This window comes from Nesoenas mayeri, assembly GCF_963082525.1.
Source record: "Nesoenas mayeri genome assembly, chromosome: 1".
NCBI lineage: Eukaryota > Metazoa > Chordata > Aves > Columbiformes > Columbidae > Nesoenas > Nesoenas mayeri.
This window is the reverse complement of record NC_137541.1, coordinates 157,256,980-157,270,734: the sequence shown is the minus strand read 5'-3', so window position 1 is coordinate 157,270,734 and position 13,755 is coordinate 157,256,980. Positions and strand designations below refer to the sequence as shown.

At 40.0% G+C, this 13,755-nt stretch overlaps 1 protein-coding gene across 2 annotated transcripts in view; it reads right to left on the bottom strand.

Moving 5' to 3' along the window:
* NALCN (sodium leak channel, non-selective) overlaps positions 1-13,755 on the bottom strand; it is a gene marked incomplete at both ends in the record, with an annotated part of 227,752 nt that overhangs the window by 95,464 nt on the left and 118,533 nt on the right. For both annotated transcript variants that reach the window (XM_080354287.1, XM_080354288.1), the window contains 2 exons: positions 1,990-2,181; positions 9,375-9,542. In XM_080354287.1, coding sequence (XP_080210413.1) covers positions 1,990-2,181; positions 9,375-9,542 — 360 coding nt within the window. The remainder of the gene's footprint in view (positions 1-1,989; positions 2,182-9,374; positions 9,543-13,755) is intronic.

Sequence of the window (13,755 nt, the reverse complement as noted above, 5' to 3'; positions counted from 1 at the left end):
GTCTTATTGTAAACAGATTCAGGGCTCTTTATTCAGAGCAGGCAACATGAGTAGGAATATCCCAGGCTTTGCTAGGCAGACACACTCCTTCGGAGGGACACCATCACTCATACCATCAAACACAATATTTAAATACACGATTTTGAAGTACACAGTTTTCACAGACTCAATCTATTAAGAGATGTTTTACTAAAAAACTGCAAAAAAAAAGAGAAACAACATACTGTAAATTATACTTCTGAAACATTCACAACAAGGTGAATAGGTATACAAATAAACAGTAACTAAAAAATGAGGAGAGACTCTTGCTTCTAGCTATAAAAAGTATTAAAATTCTTTCAGATCAGTATTGCTGGAACACTCCTCTATTACTGGTAACAGGTCTTCTATTTTTCCAAAACTTATGTCAGAAAATAGAAAACAAGTTTGGATATTTTCTGTTTGTAAAAAACTGTATAATTTCTGGAGAAAATATCTTGTCACTCTTCAAAAATGTATTTAGTATATACATGTATCTGTTAAAATTCAATATGATAGAATAGAAGCTCTTATTGAAGCTTAAATCACCTTAGATTGAAATGCTCAATATAATTTAAAACTTCACCAACATCTTGAGGTATCTTGGCAATGTTTTACTGAAAACGGATCTTTCTCAGATACTTGTATCAATTTATCTAGTTAAAATGTGCAAAAGGTTGTGAATTTGTCTTATTTTAATTATACAACAATAAATATTTCAGGACTTTCAATGCCATTTTGTATAAATAATAATTCTTAAAAAACCCTCCATGGTGATTTCAAACTTGCAGTTGGAAGCTTTTTCAGGAGTTATATATGGGAGCTGGGCACACAATATAGTGGTAGTATCACCCAATTTAGAGACAGAAGTCTGGCTTCATTAGAAAAAGCTTAAGTTTTCTTCAGCATTTAAAAAATGAATTATACTAAATTCTTTATGATCCTACTGGCAGCTTTTCTAAGCACATTTTCCAAAATAGAAAGCATGGTGTTACACTATTCCCTGTGGGTAGGTATTTTTTGTCTTACATTTGATGGCGAGGTTCCCATACAACAAGTTCAGGTTGATAATTACAAATTGTTGCCTAGCTGCTTTGTTTGCTAAATGCGTGACCCTTGAGGCTGTCTTATTCATTGTTATTTAATTGCTCCAACCAATGCACTTTCACTAAAATAGATACATTGGATAACCAAGCTGCAATGACAGAAAGAAATAAATTGTCACTGGAACCAATCCATGTACGCTCAGTCTAATCCATTATTAAAGAAATAGCAGCATTTTCATTCAGAACAGTGTGCTTCAATAAATATATTAGCTCCAATTTCCACTGATTTTCAATGTTCTGTTCTGAATTAATGCAATGTCCACAAATATCCATTATTTATACCCAAAAGGCAAACACTTATTTTGTCAATTAAGACAGGTTTTATAACCCTGTGTAAAACAAGCATTCCTGTACAAATCAAGAACAAACACTTCCATAATATGAAGATATAAATCATGCGTAGACAGGTCTTATGTAAATTTTATGACTAATATTCATGAATGTGCACATGAATTCTCTTTCTGTAACATTCTAGAGTGCCATTAATCCATATGCTTTGTTGTGTCATCATCAGGGTGCACACATGAAATTTCTCTATACTCCCTCGAGAGCAGAAATAGAATACCTCACCCAAACAAAGACAAACTTCACTACTCATGGACTACAGGAAGAAAACACAATTCTGTTATCTACACACATGGAGATAAACTGCTCCATCATTCTCAATAAGAAAGAAAGATCACTAATATAATAACAAATATGATAAAATCATAGAATCATAAATAATTTAGGCTGGAAAAGACTGTTAAGACCATCGAGCCAAACTGTCAACATGACACCGCCAAGTCCACCACCAATGGTAAGAAAATATCGATCGTAAGAAAATAAAAACAAGAAATGAGAAATCAATGTTTTTTATACTTGCCCGTGGAAAGGTTGTAAATCTATCCAGTTCTTCCACAAAGCAAAACATCTGTAAACTGATTGCTGACATTACGATTAAAAGGCTGGCAGTAAATACCACCAAACTCCCAAGTTTTTTTCCTGGTCCAAATATCTTATACACAAAATCCTCCAATGCAGGAGAAATCTTTATGAGCCGAACTACTCTAAGAACCTGCAGATAAAGAGAAAATACAGCTGTATTAATTATTAGATTATCACACTAATCAATAACTTTTCACAGGATCAGACACTTCAAGGCCAAAAAGGGACCTGCAGCCTTGTAGGCCAGTAGATATCAGGTTGCTACCACTCGTAACAGACCAAAAGCTGTGGGTTAGGTTACGAACACAAGCCCTTGAACCTGTCAGATTTTGTCTGTACACATCTTAGCTTGCCTGGATTATTTTTTTAGCTAGCAACAGCAGTTATCCAGTGACCAGGTAACTTAACCTGCTTTGTTTTTTGCTTAGCTATTTATGATTGCATGGTGTAATGCTTATTGTTACAAATCTCTTTTTTTTCCAACATATAGTAATAACAAGCTGTAATTTTGAACAGAAAGAGGTATCTATGACCCTTTCATAAAATCCAGCATCAAGATGTACAGGTACGAGATGACAGCAGATGCCTTGAGAGTACAGGCACAGGAGGATACTCAAGGCCGTCACCAACTCACCAATCATGAAGTCATCACAGAAATGCACAGTAAAGCTGTTTTGGGGTAACAAAGGGAACAAAGAGACAAAACACACCACAGATAGTAAATCTGAATGTAATGTGCAATTACAGTGTAATGAAGGTTTACAGTGTGTTACCACACACAAGGATAGTTTCAGGCAGAGGTGAAAATACATCAGTCTAGACTTAGCAATTGAGAATCTACTGCAGTGCTATGTAAATTGCTCCAGTTTGATTATCATCACTGTTAAGAAGTCATACTTATTTTAAATGGACAGAGTCCTGAACAGTCTTTGATGAAAGCTCTGCTTTGAGCAGCAGGCTAGGTGAGATTACTTTCAAAGGCCACTTCCAACCCAGGTTTTCCTGTGACTCTATGTTATTTGTTGCACCAGGTAACATATTCACATAAAGAACTGCCAACTCTTCTTCCACAGGTCATCTTTCCATTTCAGTGATCCAAAGCAAAATTGCTTGGCATTGAGTACCATATAATCTAGAAAGTTTGGTACATATTTTGCTATTTTATACTACATACAACAAGGGAAATTTTGGGTGGCACTTCTCAGTATCAGAGAGCATGGCATTGTGTGCCACTGACATATTTGATATATTTGACATACAGGGTGTTTTGGGGTCTACCTTTTGAAACACCCTATAAACTGTTTTGAAATTGGGTTCATCTTTTAGAAACAACCTGTATTTGACAACTCTCAGTATTAGTAGCCGCTGCAGAACTGTGATTGTGTGTGGAACTCCTGACCCATTCACTGCTGAGTGCACCTTGGAAAAGCTGCTGACAGCTCCGATTCTCCTACTTCTGCCACTGATTGTGGCACAAACAGTGACATGAACATTAGTATCAACAGGAGGCAATGGCAGCAACAGTAGTTGCTGGAGGTAACAGACAGCAGTATATGGGGAAAATAAGATTCTGCAGTTCTTACAGAGAAAAAAATTTCCTAGCCCAAAGTATCACGTATATTTCTGCAAGAATCATACTGAAACTGAAAGGTAGGAATTACAGTGCAATTACAGGCTGACCTTATGTGCAAGTCAAATGCAATTACTGTGCTGCTTTTGGAAAGAAAATAAGTTTGACAGAAATTGTTCACAGAAGAAGTTCACTGTACCTTGTAGCTTGCTAATAATGTACACCTTTGCACTTCGCCTGAAACTCATCTCCCTGCCTATCTGCCAGGTAGGCAGAATATCCTAGTCATCTAGGCTTTACTGCCAAAGGAGAGAGAAAGCCAACTTAAGAAAGCAACTTTTTTTCCACACATACCAGATCCCTTGTGTGAGATGGGATGAGCACTCATTGTCTCCAGTGAAAAAGGGTCCTAAATACACAGGTTACACTAAATATCTTGACTTTCACAATGTTACAGCATGGTGAGATAAAGGCCTTTCTTTCACATTGGTGCTGTGATCACATTACCTATAGTCTGAGTCCACGAAACTGGTTACCAAGGCAGTAACAGCGAGATGAATGACATTTCCAAGTACTATGAACACGTAAACATGACGTCTTCTTACTTACAAGATCTACTCGCAGTGTAAACGTTAGCTCTACTCCCATCAATACTAGCTTCAACACTCACCTCAATGGGGTGAAGTTGGTATTCTGAGCTGTGTTTTAGATAAACTATTACCTGCCTTACTTTTTCCCCCCTTCCTTTGGAGAACTTTAATTGACCTTCAAGCAGCACATTAATCTTATTGACACTATTTGTTTTATTCATTTATTTTCATTAAGTGACAAATCGAATCTTGCAAAAGTACACTCTAATGAACAGTTATGCATCCTATGTAATTGGATTGCAAATTGTATTAAATTTAAGAGCTGTAGAAGGTGCACTATTTGGATTAAATATAAAAATATGTGAAAAAGCAAATCAAGATAGAAAATAGAAAAGAGGTGCCACAGCTGTGTTACAAAGAATGGCTGCATCTCCTAAAAGGGATATTTATTCAGAAAATGACTCAGCAATATTTTCCCCAAGCACAAATACAATACCAACTCTTCAGTCCAGTATAGGTCAAATTCAGTTTAAATCTCTCTCTTTTCTGCCAGTTCATTACAGATCTCTGCAATAATATGCAAATTCTGTCATTTCCCCACTGATTTTGTGCTCTACAGATTACAGCCATGGAGTGGTGCATTGCTGTAGTCTTTCACAGAGGGCTTTGCAAAGTGTTTTGAATGAACGTACAGCAAAAGGAAGGGGTGGGAGGGTGGACAGTAGCCAATGTAGTGAACACTGAATGATGTGTTGGCAAACGGTAATGATAAAGACCTACAAATAATGCAGATGGAAATATATGGTAAGGAAGACCAGACAAGCCAAGTGATATTTCTGCTTGCTATCCTGGAATGTGTCAAATAAGACTCCTGTTTTCAGTAATCTGTTTTGTTGGCTGACAAGGAACACATTTAACCTGTCATCATTAATACCTAAAGGCCCGAAAATCTGCCTAACGTCACGACGTATCGATGTGAAAAAATCTTTTTGACCTTGGTTGATTTGAAAATGTGTTATCTAGCTTGCCCAGAAGCTTAATTGCGGGGGAATACGGTGCATACCTCCCTTACTAACTGACATCAAAGGTAAAGTTTTTTCCAGCCTTACTGTCATTTTCCTTTTAGGTGATTTGGATTGCAAAATACAACCCAAATCTTTCAGTATAGTAGGTGTTTCTGCTTGTAAAATGTATGTGTCTCATATATATCCTTATATTTTCTATCAGAAATGCTAGCACTTAAAATAAAAACCCACAACACCCCCACCCTGCCACAGGAAAATAATCAAATACATTAAAAATAAAATACTTATTTTATTAACAACATCTGGTTACATTTTATTTTCAAAATCATGAGTTAGTAATGACATTACCTATTTAGTCCTACATACTAATAATTTATACTTAAAATTACTAGAAATTATCAGATGAAAGTGAACTCTCCCCCAATAAATATCGACCAACTATTAAGGACATTGCTGAGAGTGCCCAGCTCGTTTTCCTGTGTACTTTTGATACAAGAGTGCAATGGCATTCTCCTGATAGATCACCCTTTCTTGAAGGTTAGAAATACCGTGCCACACTGAATAACAACATTTTACATATTTGGACAGCAAAATCAAAGCTATAACCATCTGAGTGCCTTCAAATGATACCAAGAGAAAATATGTGATCCTGAAAGACTTCTTGAGAAGGTTTGTAGAGCCATTTAGAAAAAATACAGGATGGCATAGGTTTCTCCTATGTCCAATACAGCCAATGCCAGCCACCTCGAAGACAGACCCACTGATGGCCAAGGCTGAGCCCATCAGTAATGATGGTAGTGTCTCTGGGATAATATAGTTAAGAAGGGTGAAAAAAACCCTGCATATGTGCAATTGCAGCCAAGGAGAGGAGTGAGACTCTGTGAGAGAAAAAACTCTGAGACACACAGGTAAGTGAAGAAAGAGGGAGCAGAGATTCCCCTGCAGCCCATGGTGCAGCCCATGGTGAGGCCACCTGTCCCCTGCAGCCCATGGAGGTCCATGGTGGAGCAGAGATCCACCTGCAGCCTGTGGAGAACCCCACACCAGAGCAGGTGGATGCCCAGAGGAGGCTGTGACCCTGTGGGAAGCCCACGCTGGAGCAGGCTCCTGGCAGGACCTGTAGTCCCATGGAGAGAGGAGCCCAGGCTGGAGCAGGGGAAGGGTGTGAGGAGTCCTCCCCTGAGGAGGAAGGAGCGCCAGAGAAAACGTGTGATGAACTGACCACAACCCCCATCCCCGGTCCCCCTGCGCTGCTGGTGGGGAGGAGGTAGAGAAATCGGGAGTGAAGTTGAGCCCAGGAAGAAGGGAGGGACAGAGGGAAGGTGTTTTAAGGTTTAGTTTTTATTTCTCATTCATAGAATCATGAAATAGTTTGGGGTAGAAGGGACCTTCAAATGCCATACAGTCCAGCCTGTCCTTAGAGGTGTTCCATCCTTCTGAGCATTTTCATGGCCTTTCTCTGGCCCCTCTCCAACAGGTCCATGTCTTTCCTGTGCTGAGGGCTCCAGAGCTGGACACAGGACTCCAGGTGGGGTCTCACCAGAGCGGAGCAGAGGGGCAGAATCACCTCCCTCGACCTGCTGGCCACGCTGCTTTTGATGCAGCCCAGGATACACCAGACTTCTGGGCTGCCCATTGCTGGCTCATGTCCCATCTTTCATCCCTCAGTACCCCCAAGTCCTTGGCAGGGCTGCTCTCAATCCCTTCACCCTCCAGCTTGTATTGATACCAGAGATCTCCCTGACCCAGGTGCAGGACCTTGTACTTTGCCTGGTTGATTTTGATTGGTAATAAAATTAAACCAATTTCTCCAAGTAGAGTCTGTTTTGCCTGTGACGGTGACTGGCAAGTGATCCCTCCCTGTCCTTATCTTGACTCACGAGCCTTTCGTTATATTTTCTCCCCCCATCCAGTCGACGAAGGGAGTGACAGAGTGGCTTTGTGGGCACCTGGCAGCCAGCCAGGGTCAAACCACCACACATCTGTAGAAGTCTGAAAAGGCCATCATACTTCAACCCACACCTGGGGAGACTTCTCCCCCATATTGTACTCGCTTATAAAATGTGTCACTATAGCTAATCACATTTGTTGACAGGACTCTGCCTGACAATTTATTTTTTGCCTTTATTATTAATCATTCACCATACCGATTCATTGCTAAATAATGGGCAGATATGAATTGTTTGATTTTTTTTTTTTTTTTTTTTTAGAAAATCCCTTTCTTCAGCAGAATATAGCACATTATAATGAATCTCAGTACTTTCTCCCACAACTGGAACAATCCTAGGCACTTCAAGGAAAATGAATGGGGAATTGGTTGCACTGACTGAGAGAGGAGGAATCAGAGTTGAATTAATCAGTCTGTCTTTGTCTCTCCTTCCTGCTCTTCCCCAAAGTGAAAACATAGGAAGAGTCTAATAAACACACTTTCCCTCTACAAAAAGTATGGTTGGAGAGCTACAAAAACACTATGATGATTCTGGGGAAATGACCTCAGAAGACCAGCAACAACTGGACAAGAGACTCTTAGGCACATGACTGCCACAGAGGACTTGGAGAAGCAATAGCAAGTGTACTGAGGCCTCAGGGACAGAAGTCAGGAGAGCAATGGTGGACACTACAGGAAGGTGATGCTGTTAACAGCTGTATGCAAGGTCAAGGATGAATGAAGGACAGCAAATCACAGAATCACAGAACAGCTGGGGTTGGAAGGAACCTCTGAAGATCATCTAGTCCAATCCATCTGCTATAGCAGGTTCACCCAGAGCAGATTGTAAAGGAATGTGTCCAGGTAGGTCTTGAATGTCTCCAGAGGAGACTTCACAGCCTCACTGGGCAGCCTGTTCCAGTGCTCTGGCACCCTCAAAGTAGTTTCTCCTCATGTTTAGATGGAACCTCCTGTGCTTCAGTCTGTGCCCATTGCCCCTCATCCTATTGTTGGGCACCACTGAAAGGAGTCTGGTCCCATCCTCTTGACACCCACCCTTGAGATATTTATAAACATTGATGAGTTCCTCTCTCAGCCTTCTCCAGGCTGAACAGACCCAGCTCTCTCAGTCTGTCTTCATAGGAAAGGTGCTCTAAGCTCCTAATAATCTCTGTAGCCCACCGCTGGACTCCCTCCAGTAATTCCTTATCTTTCTTAAACTGGGGACCCAAAACTGGATGCAGTTCTCCAGATGCGGCCTCACCAGGGCAGAGCGGAGAGGGAGGAGAACCTGCCTCCACCTGCTGGTCACACTCTCCTTAATGTACCCCAGGATATATATCATTTGCCTTCTTGGCCACAAGGGCACATTGTTGACTCATGGTCAACCTGTTGTTGACTAGAACTCCCAGGTCCTTCTCTGCAGTGCTGCTTTCCCTTACCTGTACTGGTGCATGGGGTTATTCCTCCCCAGGTGCAAAATCCTTCACTTGTGCTTATTGAACTTCATCAGGTTCTTCCCTCCCCAGTCCTCCAGCCTGTCCAGGTCTTGGCTGAATGGCAGCACAGCCTTCTGGTGTGTCAGCCCTTCCTCCTCAGTCTCCTCACTCAGGTCACTGAACAGGACTGGACCTAAGACTGACCCCTGGAGAACCCCACTAACTACAGGTCTCCGACTATACTCTACACCATTGATCACAATCCTCTGAGCTCTCCCATCCAGCCAGTTCATAATCCATCTCACTGTGCATTCATCCAGCCTGCCCTTTCTGAGCTTGCCTATGAGGAGGTTGTGAGAGGCTGTGTCAAAAAGCCTTGCTGAAGTTAAGGTAGGCAACATCCACTGCTCTCCCCTCATCTGCCCACCATAGAAGGCTAGCAGGTTGGCCGAGCATCATTTCCCTTTGGTGCTAATAAACTAATAATAAGCTAATCTAAAACCTACTGAACAGAGTAGTTCAGATAAGAAATAAAAGTTGCTGAAAACAGAAAGGACTTCACAGCAAAGTAAGGAAGAATCCTGTTTCTATAAATCCACCCAATAAGGATAGTTAAGAACAAACATATTTGTTATATTTTTTGTATTCTCAAAATGAGTCAATGTCATGAGAATATCAGTAGTCTGAGAAGGGAAGTAAATGAGAGCGAAATGTTGATGGGTAATGTTTTTAATTGGTATACAGGGTAAAACATAAAAGTAGCTGATCATACCTGAAAATATGTAAACTGAGAGTGATAGAGGTCTGGATAAATATGAAGAGTGGTTCCAACTACAAGCAGCGACTCAAACTTGTGAAGAGATGAGCTGATGTATCCTGTGAAACCCAAACACCAGATCTTCAGGAGAGCTTCTAAATCAAATAGAACTGTAAAAGCAACCTAGAAAAATACATAAAACAAGAAAGATGTTTTCAAAACTTTTATTTAAATTAACAAGTTTTTATGTCATGACATCTATCGAGGTTTTGTATGTCAAAAATAAAGATCTCCATGGTATTTAACAACAACACTCATACTCTACAGAACAAACAATAAACAATAAAATTTCTCATATTGGCTCATATTCTTCCTTAAAATGTACACTTTAGGAAATTTTCTGAAGTTTCAACACAGACAAGTAGATTCCACAATTTGGAAGGCATGAAATAATAAATCCATTCAGTTGACCTTTCACTTTATGGATACAGATGAAAAGGTAAAAAAACCTGATGAGATATTTTTTTTCAAAATGTGAAGCAACATGTATGAGCTGTCTGAAGAATTTTAAGAGATATAAGGAACAAAGCAAAATTTAAAGATCTCATTTAAAAACTGCTACTTCAATTTTCTAAAACATCCCTAGTAAACCAGCTAAAGTAAACATCCCAGTAAAACACAGATAGAAAAGTGGGAAGTTATAGGGGAAGAAAACTACTTGTAGACACTGGATGACTGTGGGATTCTTTCAGAGGCCTTTCCTGTAATATTTAGACACTAAAATGCAGGATGTTCAGCTTGAAAAAAGGGAGACAATTTTACACAGGTTTACATCTTCAACATTTATTTTCTCTCTCTTCTCTCACTACTGAAAATCCTGGCTAGACATACTTCCTCCTCACCCATCTTCCTAATTTACCCCTGTATATACACTCAGATACTCCCTCACTTCCCAGCAACCAGGAAACCCAATGGAAAAGTTTCTCCTTGACTTAGCAATCTTCCTCTCTGACCCTTCACACACTTTGGGGCTCAAAAGAAACGCTGTAATAACATTAGGTGGCATCTCTATACAACGAATACTTTCAAAGTTATGTGTGAACATTAACAAAATACAGGTCAAACCTCCTTAGAGTGAAGACATTATTCATCTTTTAAGATGGAGAGATTAATTGATGGTGGGCCATAATGTTTACCGGACTTGGAAAGGGATAATAGAGAATTAGATTTTAACCCTGAATCTCTGGGATGCTGCCTTAAGTACTTACATTATCTGAAATTTAAACTCTCCAGTCCCTCAAAAATAAATTTATCAACAGGAAAGAGGGGTTTTGTGTGATGGCTAAATGAAATTTCACATGTTTTGTGTATACAGGATTGCCAAAAGCAGGAGTGGAGATGGAAATTAAACGCTGAAGTTTATGCCCTGTGTTTATTCCCCTAGTCCACACAGCTGTGTATGAGCAGTGCTACCACCTCTATTATATGGTTTCCTCAAGGCATGTAAATCAGTTATCTGGCTTCAAATGTCCTCTGAATGATTAAATCAAGGTGAAATGCTTCAGAGCACTCAAAAAAATTATTTACATTAGGAAAGAAATACTACTAAAAATACTGGTGTGATTTCAGGCATACAAGGATCCATGTACACAATGTAGGGACTCTTTCATGCTCGTATTCTTCAATGTATCTGGCCAGTTTTTTCAGCCCTTGTTCTAGTAGCATAAAGAGCTCAAGGAGAACAATGAGCCACATTTGAAGAAAATATCCCTGTATATGAAAATTTCTACCTGAAACACAAGGGAAATGTTTTATCAAAAATTTAAAAATGAAAGCACACTTTCAAAGGAAAAAAACAAACAAACAACATTGAAGTGAGTCCTGAAAGAATAAGGGGGGTGAATTAGGAAAAATGGAACTGTGGGTAGAAAGCAGCTGGAATTCAGCTTCAGACCAGGTGGAATAACAATACCATTTAAATACACACACACGTACTTCAGAGCACATAGGCTTCCTATTAGGACAAGACTAACAAATATGATGTTAAGTGTATTTTAATTTATTCTAAAAATGTGTGGGCGGGATCATTTGCATTTTACATGCTTGTCAAACGAATTCAAACCACTAGTACTTAAAAATGTATCAAATGGTTTGCATAACATCTGATTGCATTTATCCACCTGTCTTCCTGCTGACAGAGCTTGTATTTTTTTCCTTCCTTGTAATTAATTACAGGAGAAGATTCAAAATATCTGACTAGAACTTTTGTTAGGTGTGAAATGTAATAAAATTTTATAGACTTTTTTTTTAAAAAAAAACAACTGAAATCACTCCTTTCATTTCTGTAGATACAGAGGAAAGGCAAATTCACATGAGAAGCCAGAACAGACTCACAAAAGAAAAGCAGGTGTGACACTTAAGCAGCCACCCCGCACCAGGTTGCCCATTTTGCCTGGGGGGGTCAAAAGAGGAGATACCACAAAGAGGCTGCTTCTCTGAGGGCTAACTCCCATTCCATCACCTAGAAGCTTCATGGTGTTAATGTTGCCTTCAACAACATTAACTTATACCAGTAGCCCCTCAACATTTTTGGCAGAGGCAGAGCTCAGTATGAGTCAACATCCAACAGTGACAGACCCAGCTAGATTCCTTTGTAACTGTGGCTTACTTGGGAGGTTATCAAGCTGTTGGGAAAGACAAGAATTCTTCGGAGCAGGATCAGTGGGATTAAGGGAACAGACCTCCAGCACTTCCCTTGTTACCAGATTTGACACAGCACTCAATTCTTCCTTCAGCCAGGACTGAGCAAAAGCTACAGAAAGGCAGCCATGCAAGGGGACAATGCCAAAAGAACTGAGGAGGAAGTGTGTGTAGGAGCACCTGGTTTTGAACTCTGGTTTTACAGATGCTATAAAGCAGTACTTGTAGGAATCTCACACCTCCTCAATAAGACATCTACTCTGTAACATCTTTTGGAATCATAGAATAGTTTAGGTTGGAAGGGACCTTCAAAGGTCATCTAGTCCAACACCCCTGCAATGCGCAGGGGCATTTCCAACTAGATCAGGTTGCTCAGAGCCCCGTCCAGCCTGGCCTGGAATGTCTCTGGGGATGGGGCATCCACCACCTCTCTGGGAAACCTGGAACAGTGTTTCACCACCCTCATTGTAAAAAATTTCTTCCTTATGTCTAGCCTGAATCTCCCCTCCTTTAGTTTAAAACCATTATGCCTTGTCCTGTCACAACAGTCCCTCCTAAAAAGTCTGTTCCCATCTTTCTTATAGGCCTCTTTGAAATACTGGAAGGCCCCAATAAAGTCTCCCTGGAGCCTTCCTTTAATATCTTTTTTTAATGGAAGACAATGTGGCGGTTGCATATAGAAACAAACACCTATCACTGTTCCAAGTATTGAGCAAGTAAAGTCAACATCCTCAACAACAATTACCAATTTGAATTTGAAGCTCTGCTCTTTTCAGGTTCTCAGACACTGCACTGAGGTTTTTAGTCACTCTGTTAAAAGTCTGGTTTTGCTTCATCTGTAAGGCTGACGTATACAAGTTGAAATGCTTGTCAGAACCTTGTATTTACTACTGGGTATACAAAATTGTGCAACCAACGGGATCTGGGTTCAAAGTTCACTTCTATCTTCATCTTTTTGTCTAATGTTTTCCTCCTTTTCTCTTGAGTCTGTCTTCTCTTTCCAGCAAAGAAAATAGTGTGTTTTTTTCTTGGTACTGGGTATCTCAGTAACCTCACTTAGATTTGTCTACTGAATTTAAGGTATTTCTACAGCTCTAGGCCACTACTGCATGTGGTCCACAGAAGGGATTGAGTGACCTATTTTATTAGATCATGTCTGCTCCTAAGGACGGCACCTTCCAAGATGACTTCTGGAAAATGAATCAGAAAGCCAGATCTGCTTGCTGTAATCTGTCTGGCTATTTCCTTTAGCAAATGGAATCCCCATTGCTGTTGGCTGCCCAGGTAAGCTCCCTCTGAAGGGAAAGCTTTCTGCAGCCTAGTCTATTGGAAAATACAGAGCAACGGCAGTGTGTCCTGCTGCAACCACTCTCCCTCACTAAGGAAACAAACCAGCCACTGTGGAATAACCTGCATTGTTTGAGTATTCAGCCTCTTCAAGGCTCTTAAAAACAATTTCTTTGTATGCCCTGTGCTGCAAAGAAGAACTTTCACAACCACCAAGTAGGAAATGACACCACCTTATCAATTTCTACTCTCTCCCAGGATTTGTTTTACTCTTCTGCTATTGTATTTTATACATCCTTCTATAAGATACTAGGGGTTTGCTTGTTTGATTTTTATAATGTCTCTGGTAAAGGCATCACAAGTAAAACAAAACAAAAAACAAAACAAAAACTGAAACTAAAACCAACAA